General features: G+C 43.5%; 1 protein-coding gene across 7 annotated transcripts in view; it reads left to right on the top strand.

The window, feature by feature from the left end:
* The first annotated feature begins 9,661 nt into the window (after positions 1 to 9,661).
* Positions 9,662 to 19,747, top strand: part of col11a1a (collagen, type XI, alpha 1a) — a 74,078-nt gene continuing 63,992 nt past the window's right edge. For 4 of the 7 annotated variants that reach the window (XM_060044553.1, XM_060044550.1, XM_060044551.1 and 1 more), the window contains exons 1-4: positions 9,663 to 10,228; positions 14,613 to 14,777; positions 15,235 to 15,448; positions 17,613 to 17,775. In XM_060044553.1, the coding sequence (XP_059900536.1) occupies positions 10,114 to 10,228; positions 14,613 to 14,777; positions 15,235 to 15,448; positions 17,613 to 17,775 (657 nt within the window). In that variant the 5' untranslated portion in view covers positions 9,663 to 10,113. Of the gene's footprint in view, positions 10,229 to 14,612; positions 14,778 to 15,234; positions 15,449 to 17,612; positions 17,776 to 19,747 lie in introns of all 7 variants that reach the window. The other 3 variants (XM_060044547.1, XM_060044545.1, XM_060044548.1) reach the window with 1 other exon arrangement.

Below are 19,747 nucleotides of genomic sequence, written 5' to 3'. Positions count from 1 at the left end.
ATCCCAAATTACAGAGGAGCAAGTGTCCAATATTATTTCACAATTCCTCCCAGACGAGCTAAGACATTTCATTGATTTAATTACATTTCATAGAAAACCTTTTTGTTGCTACTTTGACCGTTAAAGATTGGTGCTGTTGGTGGTATTAAATATGCTGGGGCAGATGGATGAATGCTCAAATGCTCAAAGACACAATGGAGGTCGTCTTTATTTATATAAAGATTGTATGTCCTACAGGTAAAAAACACAATGAAGAAGACAGTTGATTAAGTCAAAGCAAAATGTATCCCAACAGCAGGAAGACCATCATCTCTTGCAGGTGCAATCCCAGGTCCTCTGCAGCCCAAGCAATCAAGGGCCAGGATAGAGGATGGCTTGAAGACACATATTGATGTGACTTCCCAGAGCCTGTCGGAGCGCAGGCAGGTCAGAGCGCTGCAGGAACAACCCAATCCTGGGGATAAATGTTATGAAGGGGGGGGGGGGGGGGGGGGGGGCAAAAACATAAATATGTTTTAAAAAATAAATTATTATTGGTAAGGCATTGTTGAGTATAAAAAGCACATACAAATACAAAACTCAAAATGTAAAAAAAAAAATATTAACCTTGGATACACCACCAACAATTTGTTCATTGGTGTTCTGGTTCAAATTGGTGTCAGGTGACTAATGTGATCCAATTGCAAACAATTGGTCCCGGCGATTACTGTTCTGTGGTGGTTGATTGGTTGGAAGAGAGAATATTTGCTGTTAAGGACCATTAAACATAGATAAATATAGATGGACTCATTTGAGGGCCATCATGGAGCTGTTACAAAACTTGTTCTGGCAAGCATCAACTTTAATCACAGTGAAATTATTAAAGGACTTTATGAAGCGTATTCAGTTGGAAGATCATACCCTCTGGGTTCCTATTTTCAGCATGAATAAAACCTAGCTGTAGGAGTGGCTGCAGCAGCAAAATACTTTAATAATTACGCTGGAAATGTATAGCCAGAGGGGCAGAAGGAAGATAACACACGGGCAGGGGGGTGGCAGAGGAGGGTAGAGGAGAGGACAGGAAAAGAGGGTAGAGGAGAGGAAGGGAGAGGAGAGGAGAGGAGAGGAGAGGAGAGGAGAGGAGAGGAAAAGAGGGGAGAGGAGAGGAGAGGAGAGGAGAGGAGAGGAGAGGAGAGGAGAGGAGAGGAGAGGAGAGGAGAGGAGAGGAGAGGAGAGGAGAGGAAGGGAGAGGAGAGGACAGGGGAGGGGAGAGGAGAGGAGAGGAGAGGAGAGGAGAGGAGAGGAGAGGAGAGGAGAGGAGAGGAGAGGAGAGGAGAGGAGAGGAGAGGAAGGGAGAGGAGAGGAGAGGAGAGGAGAGGAGAGGAGAGGAGAGGAGAGGACAGGGGAGGGGAGAGGAGAGGAGAGGAGAGGAGAGGAGAGGAGAGGAGAGGAGAGGAGAGGAGAGGAGAGGAAGGGAGAGGAGAGGACAGGACAGGAGAGGAGGGGAGAGGAGAGGAGGAAGGGAGAGGAGAGAACATGAGGGGAGGGTGGCAGAAGGGGGTAGGAGTGGGAAGGAGGGAAGGGTAGAGGGGAGGGTGTAAGGGTGGGCAGAGGTCTGGGGTGAGGGGAGGGGAGGAGAGAGGAGGGGCTGGTGGGCAGAGGGGAGTGGAGGAAGGAGTGGGGAGGAGGGGAGGGTGTGGTGGGGGGAGGGGAGGGCAGGATAGGGGAGAATAGGGAAGGAGGTGAGATTTGGCAGAAGGAAGGAAAGGAAGGAGGGGAGGGGGAAACTGGGTGGGCAGACCCCCAACATGCCACTGAGCTGATGCCAATTGTCCAAAGAGTCAAATTAGTTTTGCCAGAAAACTCACCAAACAACATCAACCATGTTCACCTTCACTACTTACAGAATGATATTTCTGATTTCGTTTTTCTGAATTTGAGTCATTCTTACTCAACCATGAATTAATAGGTTCTGTATTAAACCCAAGTGCATAATAGTAGGCTCGTTTATTTAGTTGGCTAAACCAGATGGTGGCAGATCCCGCCTACTGTCACCAAGCCTCCTCAAGCCTGTCTCATACATAGGCTTCCATTTAGACAGCAACGGTATTTCAGGGCCGCCCCTATAGGCACACAGATACATGCCGGCACAGGTGAGGACCGGGGCTACTCAGTTACTGAGGAACCCAATGGAGGGAGAGAGGGAGGGAGGGAGGGAGGGAGGGAGGGAGGGAGGGAGGGAGGGAGAGAGGGAGGGGTGGGGAAGGGGGGGGGGAGCCTGTAAAGAAGCACTGTTGAGTGAGTGTTTGAATTCAGGGCCTGCGGAACAAGCCGTAAAAAGGGGGAGAAATATTTTGTGTGAGGGTCCTCTCACATACAGCAGATAGAAGCAGTACTGACAGGGAATTGGTGTGTTAAGCTTTGTGATGCTTGGAAAACACTACTTAAAGATCATCGTCGAACATGTATACTCCTGCTGAGAAAAATATTTGCGTTACATTGAATGCATTCATTTTTTTGTGTGTTTTATACAACAACAAACGATGATTCAATTCTAACAGTGGATTATGGATTGTTTTGCTGAGATGGCAAAGAAGATTAAAAAGTCTGGATCCTAAATCAAAAGCCAGTGATTAATCGATCCTCAAGAGGGCCATCAGACAGGATGGCACTTTGCAAATGTCGTTCTCCACTTCACTACAGATATTACACACACACACACACACACGCACACACACACACACACACACACACACACACACACACACACACACACACACACACACACACACACACACACACACACACACACACACACACACACACACACACACACACACACACACACACACACACATCCACACACAGTACAAGCGCAGCATGTGCTCACACATAGGGAGGCATAGTGACAAGGAGCAAATGCAGGGCTTGTTAATAGCTACCCACTGTCACTCAACAGCAGGCCCTGTATGTTATATGAGGGTTTGGCTGTGCCCTGCTAGTGTCCCACCTCTCTTTTTATACCCATGTTCATGTTTTATACCCATGCTCTCCTACGAAATGAAGGTGAGTGACAACGACACTTTACAACCGCCGAGGGTGAACTAACTTCGAACAAACCCTGGATAAAGTGACACTTGCATACCTTAAGGTCTTGCACTTCTCTCCCAACTCCACATTTCCGTCCTAAGGGCTGTCTCTAGCACTGCCCTTTTAATGCACTCATTGCACACCAGCTGGGGTGGTGGATGGTGTTTTTAAAATTGTAGTGCTATCAGTGAGGAAGGAGAATTGGTGTTGCATTCAAACAGTTCGCAAGGGATTGTGACATTGACTTATTGTGATGTGATTTCCAAATACGGCCCAAAAATCGGGTAAAATTGCCTTGTAAGGAATCCCCTTTCCTTCTCCTTTTAACTTTTACGAGCACTTTAAAGATTAGAGTTTTTTATTATTTTTTTTTTCACTGTGTTTAAGGCTCATCTTCACCCATAGATGTTTGCAAATGACCCAAATGTGACCAGTTCTAACGCTAACACTATGCATGCAGAATTATGGCTATGGGACAAGTTACAAGACTCAAAAGACAGCACAAGCCACGTTGTTTCTTGACGGTAGCGCTGCTATTTATAACGGATCAATTGGCTGCTCTGAGTGGAGTCCAATGACACCCCACAAGACCCCCTTTAGATATTAGCAAGGAACCAGGAAGTGGGCGGGGCTGGGGAGCTCAGCCAACGATCATCATGAACCCATGAGAAACCTATCAGGATAACCTTTTGGCGGTGTTGCACAATTCTATTGAAAATTATGCTTTTTTGGGATGTCAAGTCCCCTTTTGGTTAGTTGACATAATAATCACATCTCACTTGGGCCATAACCAATCTATCTGGGCCACAACAGAGCTAAAATACTAACAAGGGACACTGCTATTTGTGAATAAATGTCACAAATAGGGACAGAGAGGTCAGAAGAGATAGATGTTAAAAGCAATTTTATGAAGGGTGCGTTTTCAGCAATGTTTAAAAGACTGGACAGGGTCCCACATTTGGGTGGGGGGTCAGGAGATTGGAGGCTGCTTTGTGTCCGACTTTGTTTATTTATATGAACTAAGATAGCAACCAAACCCTATATGTCATCTCAGGTAGAGGCAGCATTGCGCCATAGATAGACCGCATTCATACTACATGGTGATTACTGGAAAAATGTAATTTGTCACGAGTCTCTTTGAAACAAATATGTCACATCAGTGTCTCAGAGTCAATAGTTTTAACTTTGCTGAAATTACTTACTTTTTATATTTCTTAGGCAGTTAACACAGTGAGTCCGACAAAGCCCTCAGTCAAAACGTAACAGACAATTAAATGGTATTGGAATCTGCTGCATATTTGAGTAGACCTGCCCAAGAATAATATACTGGTGAAGAAGGGGACTTTTCACTCTTCTGTCAGAAAGCAGCCTGGAGGGGAGAAGGGGACCTTTATATTTTCCTCTGCACCGTGTGTGTAAACACTGACAGACAGTGGGGACTGGCCGACTCGAGTTTGCTTGTGAAAACTGTTCACCTTGCAGTACCACATTCACTGACCGACCGTATAGAGCAGATTAGGAACTCTGAGGATTTCTAGGATTCTCCGTTCTCGGATTCTTGGTTGTTTTTTCTTTATTTCTGAGATAGCTAGAATGACTAGCTATGACTTTCACATGGGCTAGAGCCTTCATAATTTTTTTTGTGAAATAGCATTTACATCCAGTAAAGAACATAACAGACAGTTTCTAGTTAAGTTACTTCAGTTCAATTTGTTTTAATTATTTAAATTAAACTAATTAATCGTAAAAAAGGTTACTTAAAAAAATCATTGTTATGGCTATATGACCACAAAGCCAGGATTACATATATACTGTATATGTATTTGTCCTGTACAGCCTTGCTTGCTTGTAACATACACATATATATATTGACGATGCATAAACATGATTGAAAAGGTTACCACTTTTATAGGTTGATGTGGCAAAACAACAGGGCAGCCTAAAACCGGGGATGAATAGAATAAATAAACCCACTCATTGAACTTCCTTCATTACCTCATTACATTCCAATGAAGGTGGTAGTATAGTTACAAAAGAAAGGCGAGTTTAATCTACTACACGTTATATATATATATTGGCCATTAGAGCATTGAAAATAAATTAAATAAATCATTCTGACTTTTGAATGTTATGTGTTCCTTTGCCATGATTGCTCTTCCCATGCCTATGTTTTGGTATGACCTGTCAGCCATATTTCCCACTCCTGTTTCCATTCTGAAGTCAGCTGTTTTGGAAGCCAGCTGTGAGTAGTATTCTACTGCATGGATGTTCACCTCTTTCCTGGAGACCACCCTGATAACGTGACCTCACATTCTGTTTCACTACATGGCCCAGTCTGGACCTATAGCCATTCACAATTTCAGTTGGTGGCAGAACTTGCCTTGACAGACAAACTCATTCAGCCAATCAGTGTGAAGAAACTTGTGACGCCATCACGGTGCGCGGTTCAGAAAGGCAAACCGTGTTTCCACAGAGAAACTCTGCAAGTGCATACTCTTGTTCTTGTTTAATGGTTGTTATTACACAACAACGACCCAGTCCCTGTTTGGCCCGATTACATTGTAATTTCAAGTGGGCGGCTAGAGGTCCAGAGTGATAAATGTAGCAACACAGAATGTGAGGTCATGGTCATCAGGAAGGTCTCCAGGCTGGTTCACCTACAGTTCTCTACAAATAATATTTCTGAAAATGTTGAGATTATTTTCATGTTATTATTTTCAAATCTACCAGGTGTGTCTTTGTTTAGTTTCTCCATAATACACGATCAATCGTTTCAGTAACTCAGATGTCCACAGGCCTCAAACTATTGGCTTCTTAGCCTTACCATTTGACTGACCAACTGTTAGTATTTACTTGTGCCGATTCTACATCCATAGTGTGCAATATGGCCCAAAATTGCTATTCCAGTTGTGCTTTGGTTTAGTAAAGTGATTTTTGGGGGCTGCAGCGAACTTTTTTTATGATAGGCCAACGACATATACATACCTATAATAACATCCAGGATTGAAATAGTATAAAGTAGTAAAGTAACGTATCAAAACTAAAAAGAAATTGTTCTTCTCCAGACCCTTCTGCAGGTCGACTCAAATCGCCGGAAGAATGGGCGGGGCTACTCAGCACACCTTTGATTCTGACATTGGGGAAATATCCTTATTTCTACATGGAAAATTATCAATTTACAAAATGGCAAATAACATGCAATTACATATCTTCCATGTCCCCAGTTTCCTGTCAGCTGACGTGTGTGACTGATGGTCTATCCTGTTGAAATAATGTATCTTTATTGAGTTCAACATTTCACCTGCACAACAAACACGTTGTAAATTTACAACAAAACACACTTTAATCAATGATGTAGTCTTTTTTTCAGCCCCTTACCTTATTTTTGATGTTATTGCTATTTTCCTACTTTTTTTCCTATTGTCTTACAGTATATGAAGTACTGTCTTTATTATTGTTATTGTTTTGTATGTAATTCATTTTTTTTTCCAAATAAACAATTCAAAAAGAAATACAGAACTACAATTTAGCGAGGATGTGCCATATTGTTATTGTTACTTGTCCATTATTATTTTGTTGTTATTTTTTGACATAGTGTGTTGATTGGCCTACCGGGGAAAATAAGACACTTGCTGTATTCCACGTGAAGGAGGCTTACAGAGCTTCAGCTCTGCCACCACTTGGCAGATCAGATCACAATCTGCTCTTCATTCAGCCTTGCTGCAAACAAAGAATCGCCGGGCCAATGTGGGTTATTTGGGCAAGGCTAATGAGTTAATCGTTTAACAACAGGTTTGACACATTGGGCAATGTCTGCACAGCCCCAGCCTGGACCGCCTCGTCCGTTTCTCCCGGAATATTGCAGCTTCCCTGAATCCACTCATTTGCACACCCATCACTGCTCCAACACCAACATCACCTGGGCCCCATCCCATGTCCTTCACAGCAGATTGATGTTCTTCTCTGACTTGGATGAGCCATGTGCTTATTTGAGGATTATGTTTTGATCTTAATTTAATTTTACCTTCCAAGTTCCAACTCCACTTAGAGACAAGCTTGAAGGGATGGGGACTGGGTCAAGAAGAACTGCCACATTAATTTAAAGTGGAACCTGGTAATCAGACAATTAGGTTTTTGTTGTTTTTTTCTGGTTGGTCAGTCTACATGTTTCCACAAGCACCATCCAACAAAATCGAATAGCAATCCTCATCATGCTCCAGACCTCATTTCATAATGGAGTGAGGGAATGTAGAGAAAAGTAAATGGGCCTTTTTCATTAAAGAGTGGAGAGGATACACCCTGCAGGCTTCTGTGGATTGAATTCTGTATGGGAGTTTGCATGTAATAGTCTCACCAGCTTCTTTGAACTTCTTTACCCTTGCCTACTTTAAGAGGCAATCCTTGTGTTTATCTGGTGCATTTTATCTTCAATTATTCAGGAAATTAAAGAAAGGCATAATCCAATTGGCCGTTTTTTGGGCACATCTGGCTCAGAAGGTGGTAACCGGAGGATTGCTAGTTCTATACCTTGCTCTACCTAGCTGAGTGTTGATGTGTCACCAAGCAAGACACCTCATCCTAACTGCTCTCGACGAGCTGCCTGTTGCCTTGCATGGTTGACACCGCCGTCGGTGTGTGAATTTGTGCATGACGACGGGTGAAGGTTGGCCAATATTGTAAAGCACTTTGAGTGGCCACTGGTTCGAAAAGTGCTATAAAATGTTTACCATTATATAATCATAATTGCTTAGTTAAATGTGACCCAATATGAAAAGATATAACGCGAGGTATACAAATCCTTTGTACAATACATGGCCAGTACGTCCATATTTCTGACATCAAGACACACGTGGAAGCCATCTCACAGTCTACTGTCTGACGGCAGCTGTCATGAAAGTATCCAGGGGCCCGAAATGATGGCCATAATATTCTTCTTGTGCTGCGAAAGCTGCTTTCTCCCACTTTTCATTCATAAAAAGGATAGAATAGAACTCACCACATCTGAAGTCCATGAAGTGCAAAGCGGCTTTCTGGATAAGGGACAAGAATATATTTTGAGTAACTGAATCTCAGGGAATGTTTGAGGTAAGTAATCCTTCAAAGGGCTTTTACTGCGAGAAGCACACAATGCATGAAGAAATGTAGACAGAACAAATCGATGACTCATACCTACAGAGCTTTATTTAGTTATTTACCTAAAATCATTTTATTAATCGAATATATTAACATATGGCCCAAAACTGTATGGCCCCAAACAATTGTTAACATGTTTTCATGGGTTTTTCGTTTTTACATACATATACAGACAGAAAGAGATGTAACTCTATTTTTTAAGCAAATCTACCTGAAGGTAAATCTTATAGTTACGATTTGGTGTGAGATGGATCCAAAAAGAGCCGAAGAGAGGAAGATATCAAATAAACCAATCAGGAAAGAGATGCCCAGATTGGTCATTATACATGAGCCAGGAATGGTCAAATCGAAATTGACACATTCAACTGGAAAGATATTCTTAAAGAGCATTTCACTCCTAAAGCCCTGAAGTGGCGAACCCTTTGTTCGCCATATTTATTCCTGAGGCAGAGATAGTCCGACACACATTTCTTGGGAAGCACGCACAGAGAGAGTTTAACTTGGTGTTGATTAATTTATTAAGCAATAACTCTGGTTGACTTTCCAGGAAATAACTAAACATAAAAACTCCAAACGATGTAACTGTTTGCGGCCAAAACAGGGTTCTTTGTATTGTACAAAAAGGGCTTTTCAATGTAGCCCTAAAATTATCTGTTGAATAATGCGTCCAATAATACGAAATAATGCGTCCAATAATACGAAATAATGCGGTCAGAAAACTGTTGGCTCTCTGCCTTCCAAACCTGAACAACAGTAATTAGCCTGGCCTATATGAGGGCCTCCAATAGGCTCCAGGTAGAGCGTGACACACCTATTTCCCCAGGTGACAAAACGGGCTAATCACCACATCATCACAAAATGCATAAATATACATATGAATGAAAATTGGATTAATATTTCATACACTTTATAATTCATAACTCATACTTTTAACCTTAGACTCAAAATATATTTACTTAAAAAAAATCAACACAAAAGACCTCTAAATGGCTCCAACAAGCCGTTTTAAAAGCACCTCATTAACTTTCATGCTTATTTTCACAATTGCATCAAGTGGGGACGAACACACCATTGCCAGTGTGTGAAAATCATTTTATGTTGGGCAGCTGTTATAGGCAGCATCATTTTATAGACAGTGCAGAAACTGCACTTGCATTGACATTGTGGCTGTAATTGTGTATCAAATGGTTCAAACCTATTTGAGGATTCCTAAAAGGAACTAAAATAGAGCCTTACTGCTGTGAATAAAATAGTTCTGTCCATCAGTCTATATTCAGTAATAGTTCACTTCAAAGATCAAAAATACCCACGTATACATAAACAAATGTGAGTTTCTCTATTTTAACCTTTGGGGGTATTGTGTAGGGGCCATCACGATGGGTGGGGGGGGCGGCGGCAAACCCGAGTACAAAGTAAACACCCAACATGCGTAATTCTCCCATTAGGTTCATTCCGAGAGAGAGCCTGAACACTAAAACACTCTTTGGACTCTCTTGGGGTTTTGCCCCTTCCTTCCTCTGACTGGACACGCTCAGGGAGGGCATGGGGGCTCAGTGCTGATGGGTGGACCCTAAGGAGGATTTCCAGCCCCGTGATTTGCTAATCGGGGGCTCCTTGTCATTCCCTCTAATCTTGGGTCTCGGTGGTGAAGTTTGGCCCAGCCCCTCTAGCCGGAGAAGGCTCACAGTGTTCCCATTGCGCTCCGTGCGTCTCGACCAAAGCCCGACTCCTTCACTCTGAAGGCACTGGAGAGGAGCTGAGGCCTGGAGCGGCTGAGAGAAGAGGCTTATCACATCCTTCTCCCTTATGGCTCTGTAGAACACTTTCCATCACACGTTGGGGATTGTGGAGGGACGTCGTTTAATCATCACCTGAAGTCGCCCGAAGTTTTGTTCACTTTTGTGGGCGACCATGGAGACGCCAAGGTGTTCCACCAGGTGGAAAACGAAAAAGGGGCTTCTGGACTCCACTGTGACCGCGTTCATCACTTTTACCCTGGTTCTACAGGCGAGCAGTGTCACAGCAGGTAAGGACACAGGAGGGTTTAATTTTTGTTTCAAGTGCATTGGACTGAACAAAACGAAGCATCTTTGCCAGCCGGAAAGATTTTTTGATGATGATGAGGATGGAAATACTTTGAATGAAACGCATCCGGCATTAGTTGGAGAACGTAGTTAGTCTTGTTCCGGAACCGAATCCCTAAAGACCCGTTTGGTCCGTGACCAGGCCCTCCTCCCCCGAGGCCACAAGATATAACTTTGTACCATGGTTCACATTTTTGTACCATGTTCACATTGACACCAACATTAACCGTTGGAGGAAAAGGGGGAAGAAACCTTTAAAGGTAGATTGCAAAAACTCTTGTTTAGTCCCGTGCACATATTCCGCTGTGACAAAACACCTTTATCTTAACATCAATGCGCTTTTACGCATGGATGCAGAGCAGCCTCCCTGGCAGTCCAAACGGTGCCTATTGAATTGAAATCATACGTTGCATGACACAACCTGAGACAGCCTATATGTCCCCCGTCCATGCTCGGTGTTTGTAAGTATAGTTAGGAGGGGGAAGTTGTGGTACTGGACGGCAGCCTCACAGTTTACTGAATAGTTATGCAGCCGGAGGAGACACTGCTCTACCCTGAGGACAAAGGAGAGCAGAGGTTTGATCAGGGGCTTCCGAGGGCCCCGCTCGTTTCTTAGTTTAATTAATTGAAATCCATTTATGCTTGGATTGTTTCTTAATAATATGCAGTTGACTATTATTAACCGCTCGTAGGCTGCTCGTCCCAAAGCATATGAGAAAAGTGACACTGGTGTACCAGTTGGAGTTTGCTTATCTTCATGGGCCTCAATACATGTGATCAGCTGGTTCCTGATCATTATGATAACAATGACAGGTGTTATAGTGTAATGCGACCACACATGCCTTTGATACATACAATTCGGTTGCATGTATCAATTTTTTTTTTTTCCACGCAGGAGCAATACTCGAAAGACTGTAGTGTCCGAACACATAGGGTCCATAGATACACAGAGAGGGACTGGGCGGTCAAATGCGTCATAGCTCTGCCAAAACCAGCACCCTTTCTCCACACTGCCCTAGTCCACACCTAAGCCCTAAACTTTTTGCCCGTGCAATCCCCCCCCCACAGACCCACCCTACCCCATCCATGAACAAATATTACCTGCAACTTTACCCAGACTGCTGTAAGTGACTTTGGTGGGCTGTAGGTCTCCCAGTAACAAGGCCACGCTGTTCCGAGCGCCGCTTCACCGTGCGGTGGGAGTGCTTCCTGTCTAAGTGCTGTGTGGCGGTTTGATGAGGGACCGCGTTGCACTTCCCTATTATTTTAGGAGTCTTCAAAGAGCGTTGCTTTAGTGTACGGCTGCAGCCAGAGCACCGAGTCACAGGGTTCACGGGGACACAGGTACACGTCAATGCCACCTCACAGTCATGTCATTGTTTGGTGCAAATCACCACTGCATCACAGATGAATAACTCAGTTATACAACGAGGATGATTGTTTATCCTTTATACATATAACAGTCCATAGCATAAACTCTTTGCACATTATCGTTATTATTTTCTCCCCCGATCCTCTACTCTATTATTCCATACTACACCAGTATGAGAGTAACCCCCCCATGCAAATAATGGGGTCTCTGTCAGGTGTTTCCCCTGCCTTGTTCCTGGAGCACAAAGCGTTTTGTGCGAGGGTGCCCTCCCCACATCCAGCAGTGTACAGACATGTCTGCTCAGCCCCCGGGGGCACCAGCTCAGATGTGCATTCCAGCAGACAAAGTTAGCATTTTCCTGCCAGAGTCCCTCTACCCCCCCTGCGCTCCAGAATATAGCAAACAGAGAGAGAGAGCGCCGAGCGGTGCCCCAGCCGCGGGACTGTTGTCCAGGTGGGTCCAAGCGCTCACAGATGTCTGGGATCTGTTATCTTTTAGTGTGGAGTCTTGAGTCATAATGAAATTCTCATTCTGTCAGTGAGGTTCTTAAGTTTTCGGGGGAAACAGGATTTCTTTGTTATCGAATTCTAAAAGCTGAGCCAGATCACAGTCTATCCACTGTTTCAAAGGTAGATTGTTGTATTTTCCTTTTCTTTCTTTGTTCATTTTACAGTGGAAGACTCTATGAGATGACATGATTGTATGTGTGCGGAAGGGGGAGGGGGGGGGGGGGGGGTATGCTTTGAAAACAGTCTAGGACTGAAGCTTTCTTCGATATAAAGCTGTCTTCTTTGAGCGTGGAGCGTGGAGGGAAAGATAGAGAGAGAGAGAGAGGGGGGGTTATCTTGACTGAAAATATTTATTTGAGTCTCCGGGTTCTGCAGGTGAAAAGGTCCTACTGCTTTTACCCAAGCCAGTTATCCTCCTACAGCCAGATCAGAGTAGGGGGGTTTCTAAATGTCTCTGTGGGCCGGGGGCAGGACAGTGACCCAGAGCCTGGCTTTCAGATTCTCTTTGGCATCCGTCCGCACAGTTGGGTTTTAAAAGCTTGTCTCTCATTATTCTCCTCCCATGAAACAAGATTGGAGGGGTGCCAGATCAACGGATCTCTGTTTTATTTTTCAACATGTCATTTAATATCCCAAACAGACTAAGAAACACCCACACCCACACAACCCCCCCCCCCCACGCACACACACACACACACACACACACACACACACACACACACACACACACACACACACACACACACACACACACACACACATAGACAAGCATAGTGCACACACTTGCATACACAGCCACACACACACACTCATTAAATCCCACACAATCCTCTCATGCAATGCCCCACAGGGGTGCTATCCCATTGGTTGGGTCTCCCTGTCACCATGTCCATCATCCCAGTCTCCGGATGGTCTGTGAGGGGAGAGAGAGATATGTGGCCCTGTTTGTCCAGGAACAACTCACACTGGCTCTTCAGTTGGACCCCTTTAAAGACTTCACACACTCATTTATCCCTTTCTAATGGGCCAGCCAGGATTTGCGTTGTTTTGGCACCTGTGTGTTATGAGCAGTACCCTGCCCTTAATTGTCCCATGAAGAGCATAGAGCAAGAGCCCCTAGATTGATCTAAAGGTGCCTCTGTAGAAACTGTCAAAGAGATGCTTAAATTCCTCCTCCGTTGGTAAACTGTAATGTCAAGCTTCAACAGGCCTTCCCTCTTGCAAATCCATGGGGTTGTGACCTTAGTATTAGCCCAGGGTCCAACTCTTTGGAATCTTTTGTTTTGCGTCTCTCCCCCCCCCCCTCTATTTCATAGGATGTTTCACACTTAATAGAGAGTGAGAGAGGCATTTGTCTGGAGGGATCAAAGCCTAAACATACTTTTGAATAACTTGGTAACAATATATGCTAGATGGATGCTATTAAAATTCATTATTGTTTAATGCCAGTAGTAAATATGTAAAACAATGACCTGTTTTTTCCAGCAAGACATTATCTCTTATATAAATACAAATAAATAAAGGATCATTGGTTTGGCCTTTCCCCTCCAAGTCTGGAATGGTTGTGCTATATTAGGTTAAGGTTATGATTCCTATGTGTAAAATAACTGAAGAAAAGTTTGTCATGAAAGCAACCCACAACAGCCAATCAAAACAGTGGCTTCAGAGCTGTCACTGGTCCGCTCTCGCCCTCCGACAGCCCGCTTATGCATTTTTTCTAACAGTAACATATTTAGGCGTAACTGCTTTCAACACTATGTTGCCCTGTAGCTGTTTTAAAGCAAGGTATTTTTGTTCCATTTCGTGAAGTGAGTCCCTGTTAAGAGCTCCAGTGCAGTGTGCTGTTGGTCCTGAAAGCCCTCCCCCCTACACAGACCCCCACTCTGAGGCTCGATGAGTTTTGGATTGACCAGCATGATACTATGACTTTCCCATGAGTCTTTTTCTCTATCTGTGGTTAAACGGGCTCCTTTTTAAGTAAAGTGCATCAGATTGGACAGCATCAGGGAACTGTGAGGGGCTATGGTGACCCGTTATCAGTGTAAACCTACCCAAGTGTTATGAGAATACTTGGCCTTGTCAGTAACACATTCTGCTCTTTGTTCAGCCTTGATGCTGATATTGCCTGCCTACATGAAGGTAGCCATGCACGGGATGCTAGGCAGCATTGAATGCTTTTTAAGCATACATTTTTTGTACGATTTTTGGAAATAATATAGTTTTTAGTCTCTTTGATGGGTTTGTTATGTTGTCAGTTCCCAACTAATACGATGTGTTTGTGTGTTCTCTAAATCTCTCCAACACATCAAATTAACTATTGAAATGCAAAATCTCACCTGACGACTAATAAGATAAATGATAATCTATTAATATACCTTTCCTTTAAGACACTTATATAATACACCCGATCTTACCATACATGTTTTTTTGTTTTTTTCTCTGCAGTGGATCCAGTCGATGTGCTCGAAGTATTAGAATTTCACAATACCCCCGAAGGAGTGAGTAAAACAACAGGATTCTGCGCAAACCGAAGAGCATCAAATCCGGACACAGCCTTCAGAATTGCCAAGCAGGCCCAGATCAGTGCCCCGACCAAGCAGTTCTTCCCAGGTAAGATGACACCATTCTGCCTTCAAAAACCCATTATGCATTGAATACCAGCAGGGTAACGGCCAAGACATGGGGCTATTTGGAATGTTTCAGTAGTTGTGACCATCAATCGTTTGCTAGCATAGCCATGACATTTGCGGAAGATCAGCTAAAACGTCATATGAATGACCAATTAGCGTTCATTCCCTTAGTCTTTTTCGGCCTGTGGACCAACACAAAGTAGCCCTTAACTTAAACAAATGCTGTGTTATTTCACTTGGAAGATGCTGTGCTTTCTTTGCCGAACAGTGTGTTAGTCATCTCAATGAGGAAAGCACAATGTATCTTTGATGTTTAAATGATTGCTCAAAGTAACTTTTGAGCAAGTCCAACCAGAGACAAAATGTATTCAGACCGATTGATGCACATTTTTCAAACAAACCCCCTCTCTGAATCCTGTGCCTGTGTGGCTGTGCAGGAGGTGTCTTCCCTGAGGACTTCTCCATCCTGACCACGCTGCGCGCCAAGGCTGGCCTCCAGTCCTTCCTCCTGTCCATCTACAATGAGCAGGGGGTCCAACAGCTGGGCATGGAGCTGGGTCGCTCCCCTGTCTTCCTGTACGAGGACCAGACCGGCAAGCCAGCCCCCGAAGACTACCCCCTGTTCCGCTCCCTCAACCTGGCCGATGGAAAGTAAGTCAGGTCAACACACACGTAAATGTTCTCTGTGTTGTCCCTCTTTTAAAACCAATGATCAATTCTTAAAACAAAGGAATTATATTGCTACAGAACGGGATGCATTGAGGAGGATGCAGTGGAAAGTTGAAAACCTCAGGGCATTAGTAAAAAGTCTCATCAGTTGACTTGACAGCGTGTTCCTCGCTGCACCACAGTGCTCGTCACGAGATCAACCCTCTCTGCGGGGGGTCTCCCAGGCGGCGGTGCAGGGGCTGAGAGGCAGATCAGAAGCAGAGCGACACGCTAGATTATCGGGGCGCAGCATGGCCGGGCATCCCGACCCTCGACATGAACTCACTGCCTCTGTTATTTTAGAGCCGGGGAGTTTGGATCGGAGCGCATGCTAGAGTGCTTCCTTATCTTCCCCTCTTGGGTTACCTGGGATCACCCGCACCCAAACGTTGTTATCATCCCAGCCTCTCTAACGTTTGGCAGATCACAGAGTCCTTGGTGGAGAGAAGCGTCTTACTGTGGTATAGAGACACATAGAGATTTGAAGTAGAGGTAGTATTGTGTCTCATCTGCCACATTGTGTTTTTTCGTTGGCTGTTTGTTTTCTTAGCTTGTAGAGGAAGTTTGGCGTTTTATGACCCTAAATCTGATTGAACGTATAAGCGGTTATCATAGCTCACAGAGAGAGCTATGGAATCCTTCCAATCTCCTAATTCAGGCCTGTGTTTTCAGGTTCAAGGTTTCTTTTGTCTTGTTCACTCATACAAGATGAACTCTGAGAAAGAGGGGCAACAAGAGATTTAAAGACGAATTCATCGAGCAGACTTCAGCCGGTCTTGGGGTGCACTGCGTGAAGCACATTGTTCAATGAATACCAAAGTTCTTTTATCTCCGTTTTTCTTGCGCTTTTCTAGCATTGGAGGTAGCCAGGCTCAGTGGCTTGTCTAAAACCCTCCATGGCTGTGGATAATTTGTCATTGTTCATAAGAAACTCTTCCTAAGCTCTAACAGAGAGGCATAATCATTCTCTTACTGTTTGGGAATGCCCACAATTGAATGTAATGCAATAAGAACGTACTGCTGTATACTGTTGACAAGCTGTTACACTTAAAGATTTGATTTGAGATATTTCAAAACTTGTTCATGCTTACTCTTTCATTTGGTTATTTGCATGTAATCAACATTTCATACCTGTTGAATTGCTTCATATAGAACATGGGAATTTGCAATATATTAGAAAAAGCTGTGCAACTGTGCCAACGACTTACCTAACCTCATTATCCATCTTTACACGAAATGATCGAGTAATTACCATAAAGTATCTTCACTAACATTGTGCTCTTGAGCCAAAGCGTTTGCCAGGTCTCATCTTCCACCCCTGAACAATGTTTTGACTGTGCGCCTCCTGCCACAGCAGACCAGGCCTTCCTGTATCCTGACACACACTTTTCACAATGTTCACCATGTCTGTCATGCCGAGTAACCCAGAAACAGGATTAAGTTTGGGGTTTAATGAGTGTAATCCCGTGTTAAAGAGGGCCAAAGTGTGGGGGTAAGAATGTGGTCTATGCGGATGCCTGGTATGCAATAGCCCCTCATGTACCACAGCAAAAGAGAAGGAAAAGAAAAGGAAAGGAGGTGTGTTCTCACGTGTGACCCTGATTAACCCACTTCGTATCCATTGGCAGAATTTGATCTAAGGATACCATAAAGTTAAACACGATTCTTGGGTGAGAATCCTGCTCAGTAATGTCATGGCAAAGCATCGAGTGTGGTCACATACAGGGGCAGAGGGCAGTCTCCCTGAGCCTGACTGTGATTGAGGTCTACACAAATACACTAGAATTTAAAGCTGCTACAGGTAATATTTGAAAGTTGTAAAGAGAGTGAGCAGGGCATTTTGAACAAAACATCCAACTCTCCTGCCTCAACCCTCTTGACTGTTGTTCGCCATTGAGAAGGGTTTCATTCACACACCTGTGATAATGATTTATATATGCATGTGATTGACAGGCAATGCGGATTCCCTGAACAATCAGGGAAGAAATGCACTGATTGATGATTGATCAGAAATTAGAGAAAGGTCTAAAATCGGAATGGTCTCGCTTTATCAGCATTTCACTCAAAAAGCTAATATCTTTTTTGTGTTTGTGTTAATCTTTGCAAGGTGGCACCGCATTGCTATCAGTGTGGAGAAGAAGACTATCACCATCATTGTGGACTGTAAAAAGAAGATCACCAAGACGCTAGCCCGGAGCGACCATGGCACCATCGACACCAACGGCATCACTGTGTTCGGTACCAGGCTCCTGGACGAGGACGTCTTCCAGGTAAAGACAAATGCTATCATTTAATGCTAAGCTAATGGCATATTTTTTGCTTTTGGGGGGAAATTCGATGCTATTTGTATGTGACAAAAAAGGAAAGTAATGTCTTAGTAAAAACGGTATAAGTTGTCTGTTAGCAATTTGCCCTACCTTGAGCTCAATGCTCACTCATAGACTGAGCTGGTAGGATTTAGATTGAGAGTCCTGGTGAGGCACTTCAAAGGCGGAAACCTCCAGGAAATGAAAAACTTCATGGGAAAATTATTTTGGATATCTAAAAGGCTTTAACTGTAAGAGAACCCCCGGTTTCCGCCGGAATTTGAACACTTTGATATATATAAAAAAGGGTTTTGGGCTGAGAGTTCTATTAAGGAGGGGGGCGTGCTAACCCCATGGTCATTGATGAGGGATATGATGAGCGATGTTTTATATGAAAGGATTCATATTATCATAGTGTTCCATTAGATGATAATAGTAAAATAGGAAACAACCTGAGCCTGTAGTCATAACATTTAACCTGTACACTATTCCTTTAGGACTGGGTTTGTATTGCTTCTGTAGTTGAATACATCTTGGATACATTATCGGACATAGTGGCTGCTCCTATTGACCGTAGGGAGAATGTGTAAAAACCAAGATGCTGAGAATCAAGAACAGAAGCCCTTTGACACATCCTGCTCTTAAACGTGTTTCGGATGGAGACACGGCTGGACATTTATTTTGAAGAACTACACCATTTTAATCAAGTTCACACATTTCTGTGTAGCCTATGTTTCAGACCTCCCCTTTGTGCATTATTTTCAACTTTTCTTCTACAAAGATCAACATGGCCTAATATTTGTCCCTACATCCTGCTTCTTCCTTTGTTGGAGTGCTTACCTTGTAATTACTGACAATTAGCCCTCACTCAACCCTTTAGCCTACTGTTATTGTTACTATTATTGATGCTATACAGAACATTCAATGAGCCTTGGATTTACGCTAATGAATATTAGCATGTGCTAAGAACAGAAGGCCTTAACGTCTTTAATTTCCTAACCTATATTCTCTTTCTTGGTGATTGCCATGGAAGCTTTAATGAGGTTATATGGACTTAAAAATATATGTTTGTAATTTAAACATTGAATCCTTTGGTTGGTCCTGTATATTATTTTTTGTGCCTCTGTCACTTAATTCCTAATCAGCCTTAGCATCATCAGCTTAACCAATTTGTTTGAGGTTTCTGTGACCGATACTCTTCTTCTGCTAGGCTTTTTTCCTGTTGCATTGGTACAAAGGCCTACGTTTAACGACAAACTAAGGCAACAATTAGGGCTCCCACGGTAAACATCTGTTGGAGGACATATAGGAGGAAGACCGATCGACCACCAACGTGGTATATAGGTACACATAGATCCTGAAGGCCTGAGCCCTTAATCTTCTCAACCTATTTAGGCTGATGAAATTAGGTAATATGGTACTTTATTAATCCTAGATAATGAAATTCTGGGTTTGCTGCAGACAGTGGTATAAAAAGGTATAGGCTACAAATATATTATCTGATATAATATCATATAGTAGGATTGGAGATACAGTAAGATTGGCTTCAAGCCTACAAGCAAGCAAGAAATCGGATTAAACTGGAGTAAATATGAGACAATGAGAGATTTTCTTCGTTTGAGATACATGAGCACATCGCCTTTAGGTTATTGAGAAGTGTAAAGGTCACTTGATGTGTGTTTACTTGTGAGAGAGAGAGTGTGGGTTTTGCGGCGGTGAATGGCGGGAATGACCATTCCTGACCCGGCGTTATCCTCCTCCCACTGGACTTTGACTGATTGGGTGCATTTCTGCTGCTGGTATTGATACAGCCCACTTCCCACTGAGCCCTGTCAACGCCATGGGGACACTGCGCTCTCATCAAATACTTAATCTCTAAAGCTGACGTTGGCTTTATTTATATGTTGGCTCATATGATTTTTTTTAGGATCCATCA

The sequence above is a fragment of the Gadus macrocephalus genome, chromosome 23 (assembly GCF_031168955.1).
Source record: "Gadus macrocephalus chromosome 23, ASM3116895v1".
NCBI lineage: Eukaryota > Metazoa > Chordata > Actinopteri > Gadiformes > Gadidae > Gadus > Gadus macrocephalus.
This window is presented reverse-complemented; position numbering and strand designations above follow the sequence as displayed.